The following is a 19,348-nucleotide window of genomic DNA, read 5'->3' as shown; positions in this document are numbered from 1 at the left end:
GCAGTAGCTGCAAGAGCTTATGAAGCTGAGCGCACGTTTTTTTTACAAAAATTGTACTTTCTGAACACCCTGTGTGAAAACTTCTATAACGACAAACGATCTCTGGCTACACTTTTAATATTTGTTTACAGACGATTTTTGATGCACGTCTTCACTTTAACAAAAAGTTTTCCATAAAAAATATTCAACGAAATTCATCATAAAAAAAACTTTGTGCAAGCATAAAAACGCGTAATTTCAATTGTAAGTTTTTGCTAAAACTCCACTGCATATAAGGCTGAGATAACTGCGCGCCATGAAAAGTTACCAAAGCTGCAACTGTCACATACAATTCTCATTAATTTCTTACATTTGTTTTTTGGCTACAGCAAAGAAGCACTGAAAATCACATTGTGGGTCTTAACTTTCCAAAAATGGAGTATTTGCCAATTTTCAGCGGCGGTTTACCCAAACGAGCTAATAGCAGGCAACTGAACGGCAATGCTACGATACAGAATAGAGGTATGTGTTGGCGCAATAAAAATAAGCTGCAGCGGACCTTGTCCGTCGTCGAAATGGAATATTATCGTAACGCCAGTAGTGCTATCTATTTGCCGCACAATTTAAGCGCTGTGGATATGTTCAAACAAGAACCCAGCACGAAGATCTTACCGGCTTTCATGTTACCTAACTCAAATCCAACGAAGAAGAAACCACAACGCCGCCGAAAACGAAGACTTTTTGTTTAAGAAATGTCTATTTGAGGGGCAAGGGAAAGTCGCCCGCATGGAAGGCGGTCCTTTTGGCAATAACATTTTTATATTTTTTTACACTATTTGAAAATAGCACAAAATTTGCAGGACTCACTGACTACAACCGCTTTCGAAAACATGCGCAGTTGAGACAACTGTGTTTTAGCCGGAAAATAAATAAATGTGAGAAATTTGAAATTAACTAATTTTATTTTCTACTGAACTCGAGCCAAAGATAAGATGGATGATTAAAAAGCATACTTAGCGGGGTCAGCTACAGCTAGTAGCGTAAAGAGCTCGCTTTGCGTAGGTAAAGAACTTTCAACAAACACAGAACTCTCCCGGCCATATGAGAAAGCAAGAAGGATCCATTGAAACTCTTACAAAAAAAGGGTTGAGGACTCTCTTAGTTGCTTCTACTCACTGAATATAGGCCACTTGAGCATCATGGTCGAGCATAAGTTTGACAACCACAGGGCTGATCAAGCATTCGACAGGCATCAGTACGAAGAAATACTGATATTGATTGGTTATAAATAAAAAAAAGAGCTCGAGCTTTTTATAAGCGAACTCACAAGCTCTTTAGCATACTCGTATCTCACAGTATGATTTCTTTGTAGCACCTTTGTTATATTGCTACTGTACGAACTAAAATTGTGCAGTGCAGTTCTTGTAAAATAAATTTAAGAACAACTATAATTTTTCTTTCGATTCAGTCGGTTTCGTCGCTCAAAAGCGGCTTTCATCTATTTTCCGGCAAACAATTTACAAAATTAGACAACAATAAAAAAATATAAATAAAAAAATGCCAAAATTTCCAATTTACGAGCCCATACTATTTGACAACGCTGAAATTTGTCCGCACAATAAAATCGCAAAGACCATTAAGCGAGTATATCACCGCGAACCGCCCATTAGACTCAAAGATGTTTGTCAAATGCGTAAACTCGGCGAGCATAGGCTTCAGCTCGAAAATGAGTGCAACAACAGCAATTATCTTTGGCATGTAACGCTCAACACCGGCAATAATCCCTACGTGAGCGCCAAACCGAAGCATGACTCGAATGTCCATAGAGCTGGAGCCTGGAACTTTCACAACCTGGTATTCGAAAAAATGCGCAATGGTTTCCGTCGTTATCGCGCACAAACGTCAGCGCAAAAGCCATGCGATGCCAGAGCTGTGGAATGGATAATGAAACCACGTGACTTGGCGTACGACTCTTCACAGGAGTGTTATATGTGGACGCACACTGGTAGGAAAAAACGTGCACGCGCCACACAGTCTACGCCGCCAGCGTCAACTAATTGTAAAAAGCGTACGCCATATATTGAATCTAGGGTGCGACGCGACAAGTACTCGCTGTCGGCGCATTTCGAAGAAGCGCTCGCCAAGAGCAAAAAGAATTTGGAGAACGAGAAACGACGCACCGTTAACGAACGCGTGGAAGGTGGCGACGAACAACGCAAAACGCAAGTGTTGCGCAAGTCGGTAATCGTTAAAAACAAGCTTGCCGATACTTTGAAGAAAGCAGTAAATACGCAACAGTCGGTTCTGGATATGAAGTTGGCGCTTAAGAAGAAGAAGCAGGTTTTGAAAGCTACAAAATATATAGGACATGCGCAGAAAACTGGCAGAGCTCTACAGCAACAACAAGTTCCTCCAGCACCAGTCCCAGCTACGGTACACAAAGCGCCAAAGCTGCAGCTTACGACAGCCACTTCAAAGAACGACCGGTTACGTAAGATTAGTTTCCGTGATTTCACGCATAAACTAAGTGACTTATCCATTTGGTGTCCGCGCAAGAGCAGCTTCAAATGTTTCGAAAGTTTAAAACATAGCACTGCGTTTGATAAAGCGCTTAGCGCAGAAAAAGTAGATAAGAGCATAGTTATACTGCGCCGCCTCACGCAAGCCTTTAAAACACCAACAAAATTAACGCCGACTAGCAAAGCAGCTGAGCCGCTCACTATGCTGAGTACTCCTAAGCCGCTGCTTAGCGTGTGCAATAAAAGTGAAGAGCGAGTGAGCAAAGTGACGCGTGTTGGTGTGTGTAAGAAGAAATCTCTTCGTCACTACCGAACTTTTCGTCGTCGTGTCAAGCACAGCAGGCATGTTAAGGATAAGCACACGAAGCAGCAGCAGCATGAAGACAAAGCAGTGCAGTGTATAAATACCAAGTCCAATAGCAGTATGCTGGGTTCGAGTAGCGGCTCGAGTGTATTGCTGTCCGAGTCCAACAAAGAATTAGGCGCATGGCTGGGAGGTCATGAAGGGCAATTAAGGCTTGCACACGAGAGTAGATTACTACAAAAATCGGGTATGATCACGCCTAAAGAAACTGAGAAATCGGATTCAAATAATCAATGCAGCGACTACACCATATCCTTTCACACGCCCATCACGCTGCGTCAGCTAATACAGCGCAACAAGCGGGGAAAACGTACGAAAGACACACTGAAATCGAAACATGTCGAGGCGAATGTCTGTCGGCTGTCAGACACGAAGCCATTAGCGAGTGGTGCAATGGGAACGTGGCAGCTTAAATAGAATCCAACAGGCTGTCGCTTGTAGGACTCAAATACATAGCTGCTAACATATGTGACCCGTATATAGAATTATGTATATTTCACCTCAAGTTTCTTTATAAAATTTTTTGTAAACGATATTGAAGTTTATAATATAAAAGTTGTACTGATTGTGTAGCTTTTCAATGCAAGCTTGAGCGTACATGGTGGCCGCTGGCTATAACTTTGTGTATTTTAACAACGAGGTGTGGTGAGTTATTGCTGTTTTCTAGAGTGGCTCAAGGTATCAATATTTTTTTGTAGCCGGAAATCGCTTGCTAACGGATTAAGGGTGGCTTCGGCTAAGGTGACAGCTTGAAAATCAACTTAGCCTCTTATTTTTGGTATTCTGCTTAATGTTTATCTAATCTATTTTTATTTTAGTAAATTTGCATACAAATACTTTCCATCTAAGCACACAAATACAGATTAAGCAACGCGTATTTGTCAAACACTTTGTAGCGGTTAATTGTCGTGCTACTTTTCACACTCGTAATTAATTGCAAATATGCAAATAGTTGCAAAGAGCACTTGTCTAAAGTAGCAAAACATGCTTAAATTCACATTTTAAGCTTTTGAACTTTAAATAATTTATATATATATAATAAAATTTTAAATACGAAAAATCAGCAATTAAATAGTCGAACAACAGTCTAAAAATATAGCTAATTGAGTAAATTTAATAATAGAAATGCAGTTAAAGCTGCGTGTAGCGTTGCCTTTAAGCAACAATATTTATGAAATATTAATCCGAAAAACATTGTTCAAAAACAAGGATGAGGAAGTCATTATATGTAATTTTAGCCAATTAATTTTTGTTATTATAATATAAATATAAATATATATATAAATTTTTATTGTCATTTTAATACCCTAAACAGGGCATATTAAGTTTGCCACGAAATTTGTAACACCCAGCAGGAAATGTCGTCGACCCTGTAAAATATATACATATAACGGGTGATCCAAGCAGAGCTACTTTTTTCAATAGCCTTTTTTGACAGATCACTCACGCGTGAGTCGTGTCAAGCTGTCATGTTATATTTGTTCTGTATTGTCTGGCATATCATGGAAAGACTTAGATAAGTAAGAGGTTTGCACCGCGACCTAGGGTCTATTGTGCCCTAAAGAAATGGAAAGACTTACTTACGCCTGAACAGCGTTTACAAATTGTTCAACTTTATTACGAAAATTCACGTTCTGTAAATAATGCGTTTCGCGCGCTTCGCTCAACTTATGGTCAAGTTAATCAGCCTACTGAGCGTACTATTCGCAACACCATCATCTTGAGACCCAGCATTTATTAGACCCAGCAGCATCGAGATCTTAAATTGCAAGCGTACAAAATACAGCTTGTGCAAGAACTGAAGCCACTCGAACTTCACAAGCGACATTGCTTTGCTCTATGGGCTCTTGAAAAGTTCCAAGTTCGTTTTCGAGCCAAATTTTGTTCAGCGATGAGGCCCATTTTTGGCTCAATGGGTATGTAAAAAAGCAAAATTGCCGCATTTGAGACGAAGAGCAACCTGAAAAGATTCAAGAGTTGCTATTTTATTCAAAGAAAAAACAACGGTTTGACAACAAAATTTGACGCCTGAAATTGAGCCTCGTAATCTCGGCGACATTTGGTTTCAACAAGCCGAGCAAGATCCCACACATCGCATCACGTTTTGGGCCGGTCGATTGGCCACCAAGATTGTGTGATATCCCGTTACGCAGACACGACTGTCGTGGGAATGGGTGTCTAGTCGTCTCGAACTAGTCTCTCAGTTTTTGGAAAACATTTTTATTTGTGAACAGTATGCTAGCTTCGACGCGGCCAAAGTTTACCTTTTACTTTGTTTTTTTTTATTATTATTTTTTAACTTTTTAATGCACTTGACTTTTATTATATCGAACTTGTATGAATAATAATTAATTGAATTGCATTTGCTTGGCTTAAAAAGTAACAACAGCGCTTGTCGCTCTTTATAATTCGAACACTGTTCAATTGCTCGGAAAATTATATATTATTTATCACTATAGAGACAATTTTCATTACACAATTCCCAACAAAATGCAAACATATAATTATTTTTTATATTTTTTGTGGCGATAATAGCGTGCTTGCAAAGGTAAACAAACACTCAATTAATAGACTAACAACCGCAACAGCTGACATAGTACAAAACGTACATGTGTATATATGTACGATAAGTAGGTTATGTACTTATGTTATCTTCTGTGTTTTTAATGAGCATTTGGTTATGACACGATTTATATTAATTTCTAATATTTTCGATAGCACGCAATTAAACGCAGTGGGCAATTTACAATTTTATGTCGACATACTTAAATATAAATATGTATATATATATATATGTATATATATAATATCTACGTACAGTATGTAAGTATATATGTTTGTTTGAATTAAGCTTTAAGCGCTTGTCACCAAATTGGGTGCAAGCTTATTGCAATTAAATTGTATAAAATACAGTGTTGGCTAACACAATGGAAACATGATTCAAATTTAATTAAATATATAAGCGGTTTGAAAAAATAATTTAACCCAAAACGCAGTTTATAAGTTTTTGCTTGTTGCAACAACAATAAACGATTTTTTTAATATGTATTATAAAAAAAAATAAGTAATATAATTAATTGCAATTTTTTATAAAAAAATAAGTAATATAATTAATTGCAATTTTTTATTAAAAAAAAAATAAGTAATATAATTAATTGCAATTTTTTATATAAAAAAAAAATAAGTAATATAATCAATTGCAATTTTTTATAAAAAAAAAAATAATATAATTAATTGAAATTTTTTATAAAAAAAAATATAAGTAATATAATTAATTGCAATTTTTTATAAAAAACAAGAGTAAGTAATATAATTAATTGCAATTTTTTATAAAAAAAAATAAGTAATATAATTAATTGAAATTTTTTATAAAAAAAAATTAGTAATATAATTAATTGCAATTTTTTATAAAAAAATAAGTAATATAATTAATTGCAATTTTTTGTAAAAAAAAAATAAGTAATATAATTAATTGCAATTTTTTATATACAAAAAAAAATTAGTAATATAATTAATTGCAATTTTTTATAAAAAAAAACTAAATCTAAATAGTTTTCAAAAGAAACGACACAGATGAATTCTAGCTACTTGTGCAAATTTTTTTCACATAAATATCCACTTCATTTATAACAAATTAAAACACAAGTGTACTCACTTATTAGTAATCTCCAGCACATCCGACATCATAAGGCGATATTTTTTGCGAAACTGCAAACCGCGTTTCGTCTTCAACAGGTACTTATTGCAGAAATCTGTCAGGGACACAAAGTATATGAAACCCAGCGAGGTGAGGAAGAGGCCACGCTGCAGCGAAATGCGATCTGTAATATTGGGTATCTGCAACAGGCTGCCGCAGGCCAAACTCATCGAGCCAATCGAACAGGCCAAGGACATGTAGCAGCCGCTGCCACGCAGGCGCTGTTGTAGGACGTTGCTAGCGCCCATAATTTGTGCTTGCTTAGTAATTGTGCTCGTTGTGGCGACTTGCGTGTGTGTCGCCAGAAAAAAGTCGATTTATTTCTATTATTATTGTGCAAGTTGAGTAGTGTGCGGGTCCTTTGTGCGTAGCTGCAATGACATAGAAGAAATTTGTAATGTAAGCTAGCTAATGAATAAAGCCCTTGTATGGAAAACTTTTTTATTCGACAAGATATTTTCACAAAATTTGGCATGGATCATTATCTAAAGCAATAATGCAATCTCCGAAGAAATTGTTCAGATCGATGAACTATAACATACTGCTTACAAGCTGAACGATCTAAATCAAGTTATTTTTTCTATTTGTGAAGTGTATTTCAGCTGCGGTGCAATCGAAGTTAACGTTTTTTCTTGTATTGTTTATCACTCTTATCAACAAGTCATGTTTCTTAAACATTACTTTAGGCAACTATGGGCAAGGCCGTAAAATATCATATACCTCACAAACTTGGCAAGCCGATTATCGAATTCTGCTTTGCTGTTCTCTCATTGAATTGTAGAGCGATTTGAGCTATTCTCCGCTCAAACACAGCTACAGCATCTTTGAGTGAGCGAAAAATGGCACTCAAAATAAATGTAAACACACGACGTGATAAGGCAGCTGATAATGTTTATGCAAAGTGTAGATATTCGCGAATAAATTGTTTTCAAGTGTACATTTTTTATTTTTTAATGAAGCAGTAATAGAATGTTATTAACACTAGGTTAAAGGTGACAAGTAGAGAGCGAAAATCAGTATATACAATATGTATGTATATACAAATATCTACGTGGAATTGTGCAAATATATGACATCATATTAACATTTCAATTTTTTTTCTTGCATGTATATCTTAGAATGCATATATGCATACATATGTGAGTATATAGTAATTGAATTAGTTTTATAGTAATTTTCAGACAAAAAATGTGCTGCTTATATACCACTATACTAAAAACGCATACATATAAGCACATATTAGCGTTAAAAATACTGTATACAAATGTATATAAGTACTAAAATTACTAGCGCCCTTGACTCAGTTAAGCCAAGTCACCATCCCTTCGACTTACTCTCTTTCTACCATAAAACCCCACACTTAGGCGCCACGCGCACACAACCAGCGCCCACATGCAGTTGTACTTGTATTTGGCAAAAGATATCTTCAAAATGACGAAAGCAAGCAAAATGTGCAGCTAAATGACGCCGTAGAGGCGATTTCGCAGACATGTTGACACCAAGCGCCACCACACAGCCACACATACATACATTATTACTAAAAGTATGTAAAATGCGGCAAATTGAAGGCAACTTAGACAGACAAAATAAAACAAAATTTGAACAAAAGGTGCATAAGACGATAATGACGGTGTATATAATGTAGGATTGGAGCAAAGACTACCATGTAAAAAATATTAAAAATCAAATAAATAAAACAATGAACACTAAAAGAATTTCATATAGAATTTATAATTTTTTAATGTTTTGATTTTTTAAGAAACATCAATATATTATATTAACTACTGTCAAGCTTATAATGCGCTTTAGTACACGGTTTCTGTGCATAAATTACAGTGAGCTTACAGAACATTAGCATTGATCACATCTCACACTCATGATCAAATGACGATGACTGTTCATCCTAAAGCTGTACACCATAGACAGGTATTTTAAGCAAATGTGTTGTAAATATACACACATATGTATGTATGTACGTACATATAACAACAAACTATCTAACAACAAAAATGATATAAGCATCGCTTTATTGCTTAAATTGATTTCAATCGCTGTTTCAGCGACAAACCGACAGTGGTTTATAAACTTGTGTGACGCTGCTCCACAAAGTAGCCATAATCATTTACAATTGACAATTGTAATTATTATCCCCTCCATTCGACATTTTGTTCTTATTCTACGTGGGTGTGCAAAACGGCTTAAATTAATGCGCACACAATGCAGTACCGACTTTCATAAACGTATGTATGTATACATGCATCGTGTGGCTTTAAATTTTTTTTGTGGCGACAATACACTTGGACTTTGCAAGATAGGAGGATATGACGATATATACGATAACTATATGTAGTCACATGATACGAGTAATAGATAACAGATTTCTACAAAACAGCACCATGTCTCTGCATAAAACAGTTGTTTGAAATAAATTATTTGTTTGCATTATGCATTTAAAGTGCTGGCGTGACCAGAAGACACTTCCACAATCATTTTAACGGCGTTTCCAGACACAAATAACACATAAATCTTAATACGCGTGGGTGCATAAAAACCAAAATTAATATCATCTCGTTAGAACACGTTTGCATGACATGTTATGCAAGAGCACTGTATAGAAATTGGAGCGTCATAGGTGCCAGGTTTGCCACAGCATAGTAAAAAATGGAGCAGCAATATGATGCAAGAATTCTGTGATGTGTAGATAATAAAAATGTACCCAGTGACACTGGGCAGTCTATAAAGTCAATGTTTTAATACAGACTGCGTAAAATGGCAATTGGATGTCATAAGAATTACAGCTTATACACAGCCGCACTTATCAAAAATGTGTCACCAAGTGTTTGCAGTGTTTCAACACACTGGTCGTATAGGATTTTTTCATTACAACACCAAAATTTATTTGATTGTCCGATTATGACTATTTCAGTAAAATGCAGTTTACACTAACGAATTTTAATGAGTTATGCCGGCGCCTTACAGTTCCTCTGCCCGCACACTATAAAAAACGTAAGAGCATTATATTGTACTCCACTGCATCATCGTACACAAATACAATTCTCCATATGTTCGAAATTACATATGTATGTACGTATATATGTAATTTTTTTTTTTTTTTGATGCTCTATTTATATTCTCAATACATTACTAATTTATACAAAAAAAAATAAGTAGGCTATATTTCCCAATATCAGCTACTACACACGACACTCAACGGTATAGCAGAAAATTACAATCACCTTTATCGTAGTTGGCTGTTCGTCTTGCTTCACTAACTCTTGCACCAGGTGGGAAATTTAGTTATTGCTCAGTTAATATTTATCACAAATCAAAAATACTTTTTCTTATAAAACAACAGCACTTAATAAAATAAACAGCTGTACGCGATTTAAAAACCAATTGCACTGAATTAAAATAAATAATCAGCAGGCGAGCAAGTCGCGCCTTTGAGTGTTGCCAATTTCGAAAATTATTGCCCTTAGAAGTTTATACGCAATAAATATACTCGTAAGAACAATTAATTATTTAATTAAAACGTAGATAATTAACACATTTTGTGTTTAAACACAATATTTTACGCATTTATCTAAGGACAATTTATGCGCTAGAAAAAAAACAAACATTGTCTAGTTCACAAACATTTTTTCGCTTTACCAAAAAAGTAAAGATGCAACACGGTTTACCCAACAGCTGATGGGATTTTCAATAAGGACGGTATTACCATAACGAAGTGTTTGTAAATTAATTTGCCAGTGTTCATGGCTTATAGATTTGGATTTCGGTATTTTACAAAAACAAATTTTAACAAATATAAGTTTGATTCTTGTTAAACAAAAAGCAGGTATAAAGTACAACAGACTAGGAAGTATGCATAACTGCCATCATACGATGTACAAGACCTCTATCGGTGTGAAACCTGGGCGGAAATCCCAAAATGAAATCCAGCTCGCTAAGCAGTTATTTTACCGATCTTGTTGATATTTGCCCAAAACCTCTTAATATTTTACACTTTTGAATCGGATTTCCTTCTTGCAATTACTTCAGAGGCGCGTCTTTCTTCGGGAACACGGCATCAGTGAGCGGCCATGCAATTCTGCATCCGTTTACGGTGGTTTTTATCACAGTAAATAATGGTATTGGTTAGGCCAGAGAACGTATATCATATATAGAGATACGTTCTCTGGTTAGACGCGCATTCCACAGGGATATCCAAAAATTCCAAATAAAATCTAAATAATCCAAAATTCTAAAAACTTTTTTTAAGAAACAATAATTCAATAATTATCCCCATAATATCAACTTGTTTGCAAATTGCCGAAAGAAAATAACATATTTTCATTTTTTTTTTTTTACATTTTTGCCTTTTTAATATTTTTGTCAATTGTATTACTGTTTTAACTTAAAATAACAATGGCATACAATATCACAAGTAATAAATAATCGATTAATCTAGTTTATAAATTTTCTTATCTACAACAATCAACTCACACACTTAAACGTAATTAATTTTCTATTTCCGCATAAAACTTTCAACTACCGATTAATGAAATTTTAAAAAGAATTAGTGCATATGCCGTGATTTATTTCTATGCCGATATAAATTTGTAAGCGCATAGCACCACCCAATAATTATGCCAATTTGATTCTATACTATAACGGCATTAGTTCTGCCAACGATTCCGTAATAGTGCTATCACGAAAACGGCCGATGCGAAGCGCGTACGAAATCACATGCGCCACATAGCTTTGTTCGTGTACGCCGTGAAACAAGTAGGCCATGGCGCCTGAAAAAAAAGGAGATTAAAATATAAGCCACCATTAAAATTTCTCAGCATTGGCGCACCTTTAGCATGTATTGTAACGTCGGAGCCTCCGTGCAAATTTTCATCGGTATTTATAGCCGCCTGTTGTGTATATGCCCAAGCGGTGGTGTCCTGCGTGGTAGGATCAACGCGTTTACCATTAGCATCGACTTGGAAACCTTTATAGCTGGTGCCATAGGTGAGTGTTGTATATGGTGTGCCTTCCGTCTTGGAGGTTGAGGCCACGCCTAGTATGTCAGCTCCTCTTTCTGCATGCCCATTTATGGTTAAGCTGTGAGAATGATCAGCGGTTACGATAATCAAAGTTTCGTCCAGCTGATCACTGCAATTAGAATTAGAAATTTATGAAATTTAGACAATCTTTTATTTTTCATGCTGTCACGTTAGTTACGCAAACATCAACTCACCTCATCTCTTGCACCGCTGCGTCGACGGCTTCATTCAAGGCCAACGCCTCAGAAAGCGCACGTCTGGCGGTACCGCGGTGATGCGCTTGATCAATCATGCCACCCTCCACTACTAGTAGAAATCCCTTGTCTTTACTCTTCAACACTTCCAGCGCTTTCACAGTCATATTGCGCAACGATGGCATACCCGCGTCGCTGCGATCGCGCTCGTGGTCATACTTCAAATGGCCATTGGCGAAAATGCCCAAAACATAGTCCACGGACTCACCGTGCAATGCATTAAGTTCGCCATTGTTTTGCACAACTGCGTAGCGTTCACCAGCCTGTTGTTTGTAGTTCCTCCAGTCGGTCATTAAATCGCGACCATCCTTTGATATGCAGCCCCAAGTGTCGATCGGATCCGCTGGATTGTCCGTCACGCCGGAAACTAACATTTGACGTCCGCCACCCATGATTACGTTTATTTTTCGACCCGCCTCATCCTCCACCAACTGCCTGGCTATGTCCTTACAACCCTCTTGCTGCGCCTCCGCTGACATCTTAGCCTCACATTCCCAACGGCGATCGGGTGTATGCGCGTACAAAGCGGCCGGCGTGGCGTGCGTTACGCGCGTTGTCGTCACAAAGCCTGTATTCATGCCATCCAGCTGAGCCCACTTTAGTATTGTCTGCACATGATGCGTAGCATCCAGCGAAGCGCTGCAGTTTTTAAGCAAGACACTCGAGTCCACACCACCCGTTTCATAATTGACCTTAACACCACCAAAAAGCGCTGTGGCGGTAGAAAACGAATCGGGCACCTGCTTGTCGGCGCAATAAGTCTGTAAAGCGCATAAAATATAAATTTTAAAAAATACGTTTCAGATAATAAGGCGCACTTACCTTTAGCAAACCCATATGCGGAAAGCGCTCCCAACTAAGTAAACCCTCCTCCTTGAAACCATAAATACGTGTCGCTGTCACTGTATTCGGACCCATGCCGTCGCCCACAAAGAGTATAACATTCTTCGCGCGTCGGCGATTGATTTCACGACTCAGCGCACTCTTCAACTCCTCAATGCCCTTCTCATACCACACCTGTTGCTCCGGCGGCAACTGCACATTCCAAAAAGGTATGTCTTCGCCATCACAGACCTCACTCGCCATTTCATAGTGTACCAAAAAACCGATGCACATGATGGTAAAAAGTACGCTCGAAAAGGTAACGGCAACAATGAAAATTTTCGACTTGAACACGTTGGATTTGGGCGGATTGGGCTCCTCGAGCGAGTTCGTGAACGCATGACTCGAGTCTAAGCTGTCCATTTGCACCTCAATACCGTCTTGCGAGTGTGGCAGTTTGTTCACATCCATAGTGACGGCAGTCATTCTGTGGCGACAATGCAACGTAACCGTTTAAGTGCCGTTTCAGTCTGCGAAGTGAAAAAGTGAAAAGGTGGAAAATAGAATAACTTTAGGAAATGAAACCGATCAGTTAATGCACAACCTTTCAATATTAAACACTCCTGTTTGCTGTTCAATTGTGCGAAGTGCTACTACAGAATGTACTCCACTAAGTATGACTACCTCATCCAACTTGTAGAAGACTAACGCTATCTAAATCAGACGTACACGACAAGTATAACTTCAAGTGTTTTGACTTGATGAAGCTGTAAATTCCTTATCAATGTACACCTATATAAATATGTATTTAAATATTTATCATATATCAACATTCGAGTCAGCTAATCTTTATGGCCCACCGCACTGTATAGGAAATTATACGCAAATATAATTTATTTACAACAATTTAGTGCGTTTATAAAAACCGGGTAAAAATTGATAAGCACTTCTCATTGTCATTTTAGAAAAGAAACTGCGCTCTCTCAGCGACAGTGTGGGTTTCTACAAGCCTCCTGTCATATTTTAGAAATGCGAAAGCTCTGCGGACATCAGTTTTCTCTTTTACGGAGGGATTGTGATGCTTACGCTAGTTAAATAAATATTTTTTCTTATAATACAAAAAAAAAATAGTTTTGAATTCTCGCTTGATCTAGCGACCATTGCATACATCTAGGTTTATACAATAAATGCCTAACAATCCTTCAAACTCTTCAGATAAACTTTGAGCAAAGCTTTTGCATCAGCAATCGTTTGATATGCGCAAAAATGATCGATATCCAATATCAGAAAATGATTTCTAGTAGCCTCAGTTCTTGCGTACTTGATACTAGCTTAATAAAAATACTATTAACAAAAAACTGTAATTACAAGCAGAATTTTACAGCGCTCTTTGTTTTGCCTGATAACAGTTTACTGACTAAACAAACATGGCGGCCACACTTAAGTGCGCTTGCACTGCATAAGCGCAAATATGTGCGGCGGAAAGCAATGCTTTCGTTTTCAACTAGCGCCAATTGACGCTTTTTGCACTTGCACGTGTTTATTATTGGAGATAAGCATACAAATATGTAGCAGCTTCGATAACTTAGTGACTTTTTGTATAAAAATTACGCGATTAATGATCTACAGTATCTGCTGCTGCTAGATTTGTTTAGTTCTGCGTTTTTCTTATGTTTTCATGGCTTTTTTATGAATATGAAAAAAATAAGAACAAGAACAGAAACAGAAATAATAACAGAAATCTATACATTTTCTGTTTCTGTTTTATAAAATTCTGTTTTTTTTCTGTTATAAATAAATTTTTGCTATTTTGAAATCGAAGAATAATGCATGAATAATTTAAATATATTTACACATAGAAACGGCCGTAAAACCAGTAACTTATCAATTATTCTTTATTTTGTACTGTAGAAATAACAGCAGATTAACTACCCTAAAATACTGTGTCTGTTAATATTTTTGTTTGTTTACTTTGTTGCCGTTGAATTCCAGCATTAAAACGATATTTTTTATACATTTTTGTGCAATTGCAAAGTGATTTCCTACTTTTGTAGTTACAGAATTATTCAAATCGTTAATTGTTCCCTTTTAAAAGCCCTGACAGTAATTTATTTGTATTTAAAACATAATAAATAAATAGCTAATAAAACAAGAAAAACAAGTACTTTTTCGAAGAAGTTGTAGTGCTTTGGAAGAAATGCGATTTTTGCAAAGTATTTATTGATTTATAAGATTACATACATATTACTATATGTACGTATGTATTAGTATATATGTGCATACATGTAAACTACTGACGGCAAGTAATATAAAAGACGAGACATTCATGATATAAAAAAATAAGAAGTAAGCTTTATTAGTGTCAAGCAAAAACATATTATTAGGGCAGCTTTTGTAATCTTTTTATTTTTATTTTTTTAAATTTTTTTTTACATAATTATATTTAAATATATTAGGTCTAATTCTCATATTAATGCTCTATTAACAATTTTTTTTTTATACTTATATTTATATTAGGTCTGATTCTCATAGTTATTGCTCTACTAACAATTGCTTAAAAAAAAATGTGGAAAACGGTTGGCCTCAAGGGCCATCCCTGCAACTTCCCTCTAATTTCATACGCTAATGTTCAAATTTCGCTTTTTTCACTGCTTTTGAGCTCTTCGAAATTTTTCGTTTTCGATATCTAGCAAGTAAATCAACCGATTTCGACCCGGTTTGCGGCAAACGATGTGTTTCTTCAAGGTTTAGAACTGATTAGTTTTTGGTGTCGATCGGTCAAGTCGTTTGGAAAAATTCGAAAAAAACGATTTTTCAAAATTTTTATTTTTGAGATTTCTCGAAATCTACTGGTCCGATTGGGTCCAAACTTACACGAAATTCAAGTGCAATGAAACCCTTTGGAATGCCGTTTAGTTTATTCAAATCGGTTGAGTAGTTTAATAGTTATAAGAGGGTCACATACATCCACACACACACACATACATCCACACATACATACAGACATACGGACATCATCGTAGAAATGTTCGGGGAAGCTTCCTCGACCCTCAGAACGTCGAGATCTGTTGAGAACTCGATTTTTGCAAAATGGGGTGAAACCAATATCTTCCCGATTTTTAGAAAATTTTCCATTTTCTTAGCGGGAAGTTAAAAATAATTGCTTGAATATCATATTTTGAGGTTAAGTACCTAACTAACCAAATTATTGAAATAAGTGAGTGTGTGTCTAATGTGTTCATATTTTTATGTGCATATTAAAAATAATTATTATTGCATTGTATACATACATATGTACATATATACAATCATGTATATATGCATACTCAAATGTTGAAAATGTTTTTCCTGTGACATAGGCGCACAACACTATGCTTAATTTATTTAATCGGCTTTGCAATTTAAGTATTGATGTAGCTTAATTATAAAAACCGTAAGTACAGCATTGAAAAACCAGTGCAACGTAAATATGTATAACTATTATAGTAGAAATAATTTTTTGCGAATGTTGAACATTTGCCAAAGTGTGAACGCCCTATTACTGTTATTATAAATACAATAGAAGTCAAATTTTAACCACTTCAAACAATATATTTTATTTAGAAAAAACGAAAACAGCTAACTAGCAGCACTACTTTCCCACAAGGCTAATTAACTCGTCACTTAAATGCGCTGCAATAAATTTCTCAACAACGCTTTGCAATTTAAGTAATGATGCTTAATTGTAAAAACCGTAAGTACAGCATTGAAAAACCAGTGCAACGTAAATATGTATAAATATTTTTTTGCGAATGTTGAACATTTGCCAAAGTGTGAACGCCCTATTACTGTTATTATAAATACAATAGAAGTCAAATTTTAACCACTTCAAACAATATATTTTATTTAGAAAAAACGAAAACAGCTAACTAGCAGCACTACTTTCCCACAAGGCTAATTAACTCGTCACTTAAATGCGCTGCAATAAATTTCTCAACAACGCTTTGCAATTTAAGTAATGATGCTTAATTGTAAAAACCGTAAGTACAGCATTGAAAAACCAGTGCAACGTAAATATGTATAAATATTTTTTTGCGAATGTTGAACATTTGCCAAAGTGTGAACGCCCTATTACTGTTATTATAAATACAATAGAAGTCAAATTTTAACCACTTCAAACAATATATTTTATTTAGAAAAAACGAAAACAGCTAACTAGCAGCACTACTTTCCCACAAGGCTAATTAACTCGTCACTTAAATGCGCTGCAATAAATTTCTCAACAACGCGATAAATAAATAGCAAATTACCGCAAAGATGCAATGGCGACTCATTTATCTGCAGCAATATTTTACTCAACCTAGCAATACATAATGTCCATAAGCCCAACAGATATGAAAAGCACACAAGCAAGCTGACCAAGCAAAGGATACGTAAGCATGGTGCTTGTAAGCTGTCTTGCTGCATTTAAGCCACATGCATGGACGCAAGCAGCCGCCAGAAGTATAAAAATACTTGCTGCCATCATTAGTTAGCTTCTTGAGTTTGGTTTGTGTTTGCCTAAAATTAAATGTGTATGCGAGAATTTCGATACTGGACCATTGGTACCACAAGCAAAGCTATTTTTAACCAAAGACAACGAAAACGTGTTATAACAATAGTTGCGTATGGCATAATGATGCTAAAGAGAACAAGCACTCGCTGTGTGAACAGCAGAACTGGGTGCTTCTTTGCATGTATGGAAAAATATGCGATTTATATGCAAATATATATGCACATACATACATATGTACACTCGTATATGTGAAGATGGCAATTTAGATTTCAACATTCAACTGGTTTCTAACATTCACACATTTGATTACAAATGTGTATGTTTGTCTGTCTGTATGTATCTGTGTTTATAACTTAGAAACGCGTGCAAAATTTTTTTATCACCACTCAATAAATTCCCACCCGTAATGAAATTGTTGATGGAAAACGAAAGGGAGAATATCGAAACAACAAAAATTCAATTGAAATGCTTCATTAGTGTGGAAACTCACGAGTAGATGTTTGTTTACAATAGAAACAACACGTAAAACCCGTATGTGCCTGCTGCACCTGCTGGCAAAGAAAATAAATCAATTGCGGGGAATGGAGAGTGAATAAGTAAGAAGTGCTCATAAATTCCAAGTAATCAGTATCGTATCGTAGATTTAGTGGAAAACAAATAAAAACGTTAACTTCGTTTGCACCGAAACTATAATACCCTACACAAATCAAAAGTTGCCGTATAAAAGCTTGATTTTGATTTCATCATTATGCCTAACTTTTTACAAAAATACGTGGTCTTGGTACAACGTCGAATATTAAGGGGTTAGGGGTAGTCAGAATTTTTTAAAAAATCAATTTGTTAAGTGTATTATCTTGAAAATATTCTCTGAAAATTTTATCATCATCCGATAATTACTTTTTGAGTTATTCGACAAATAACAAAGAGGGCACTTCAAAGCGCTCGGGAGCTTTAGTGTGAATCTTTAAATGCGTTTTTCTCAAAACTATGTTTTTTGAACTGGTGACAACTGTAACTCGAAAACCGCTTAATAGATTTTAATGAAATTTATACAGCTTTTAGAAATACGTAATAAACTCGGGCCTAAACGAAGGATTTTTTTTCAAAAATTTCGATTTTTAAGATCAATTAACAGTTGATTTTTTCCCCCTGAGGCTGCCATTTTGTTAATTTTTGAAGCTTAGATCAAGCCCAAGATTATCTATTTATAAAACTAAAAATTATAGTTTTTCACGAAGAGCACACACAAATACAGAAAAAATAAAAAAAATAAATTAAAAAATAAGTTAATAGGAAATGCACTTACGTTTAATAACTTCCGATTGCTTGTCGCTCGCGTTCTACTTCAAGCTGCTCTGCGTGCGCTTGTGACGCGCTGCCTACACCGCTGCTGAACTTTATTGATCTTATGCTGCCGCAGCCACCGCCTGCCACCAGCCCGCTTACGCTTGTGCTGGGAACACGTTTTTCGCTGCTCAGCTAATGCTCACGCTGACTACGTTATGTTGCTGCGCTTAATGCGAAATTTGTATCTTTTTTTTTACACAAATTTGTTATTCACTTTTAATTTTCACAGTTTTTTGTTGGCTCAACACTTTGTTTAAACATTAATGCCAATAATTTTTTCCTTTTCTTTTTCATGCCCACACAACGACACGACTCACGAAGCACGCAATTTATTGCCGCATGTGTGTTCGTATGTTGAATACATTTCAATTTCCGTGCAATTAAATATTCATGTCTTCGGCAAAGCAGCGCAGGCAATGAGACACTAGCAAATCGTCGCAACGCCACGCACCAACTGAGCAGCGCCAATTCGCAACAGCTCATATAAACGGTTAGACGTTTGTAATTAAAACAAAAATTAAAAACATTAACAACAACAACAACCTTTGCAGCTATGCTCGCTCTGCACAATTTTGCGCTCACCTTTCCATGCGCTCCATCTCGTCATGTTCTGTGCTTAGCGCCACAGTATTCGTGCGCAAATAAGAGCTTTCTCTCACGCAGCGTGCGAAATAAGGCGAATGACGTTGTATAGAGTGCCTAGCAGGCAGCTTGTGTGGAATTGCTGAAATTTGTTGCCTAACCCAAGGCGCTGACTTCACTTTAATGGCTATTGCACGAAAAGTTTTGCAAATTTCAC

General features: G+C 36.1%; 2 protein-coding genes and 1 non-coding gene across 4 annotated transcripts in view; 1 reads left to right on the top strand and 2 right to left on the bottom strand.

Moving 5' to 3' along the window:
* LOC106619457 (ceramide synthase) overlaps positions 1–9,976 on the bottom strand; it is a 40,331-nt gene extending 30,355 nt beyond the window's left edge. Inside the window, exons 1-2 of the mRNA XM_014237543.3 lie at positions 9,796–9,976; positions 6,518–6,930 (exon numbers count right to left, since the gene is read on the bottom strand). Of these exons, the coding sequence (XP_014093018.1) occupies positions 6,518–6,807 (290 nt within the window). The 5' untranslated portion in view covers positions 6,808–6,930; positions 9,796–9,976. The remainder of the gene's footprint in view (positions 1–6,517; positions 6,931–9,795) is intronic.
* LOC106619451 (uncharacterized) lies at positions 150–929 on the top strand. Its single transcript, XR_011396544.1, has 2 exons — positions 150–243; positions 369–929. It is a non-coding gene; the product is annotated as an uncharacterized protein (transcript).
* A 985-nt stretch (positions 9,977–10,961) lies between the features above and the next one.
* On the bottom strand, positions 10,962–19,019 carry Alp12 (Alkaline phosphatase 12). Of its 2 annotated transcripts, none has more exons than XM_014237531.3 (5): positions 18,509–19,019; positions 12,669–13,198; positions 11,787–12,607; positions 11,400–11,701; positions 10,962–11,340 (listed from the first exon to the last, which is right to left on the bottom strand). In XM_014237531.3, exons 2-5 carry the CDS (start codon positions 13,152–13,154, stop codon positions 11,207–11,209), a joined length of 1,743 nt encoding a protein of 580 aa, XP_014093006.2. In that variant the 5' UTR covers positions 13,155–13,198; positions 18,509–19,019; the 3' UTR covers positions 10,962–11,206. The 2 variants fall into 2 exon arrangements, with proteins under 2 accessions (XP_014093006.2, XP_014093007.2); XM_014237532.3 differs by lacking the exon at positions 18,509–19,019 and adding an exon at positions 13,273–13,429.
* Positions 19,020–19,348: the final 329 nt, after the last annotated feature.

Source organism: Bactrocera oleae, chromosome 5, assembly GCF_042242935.1.
Source record: "Bactrocera oleae isolate idBacOlea1 chromosome 5, idBacOlea1, whole genome shotgun sequence".
Taxonomy (NCBI): Eukaryota; Metazoa; Arthropoda; class Insecta; order Diptera; family Tephritidae; genus Bactrocera; species Bactrocera oleae.
Note: the sequence above shows the minus strand (reverse complement) of the source record. Positions and strands in the feature narration are given on the sequence as shown.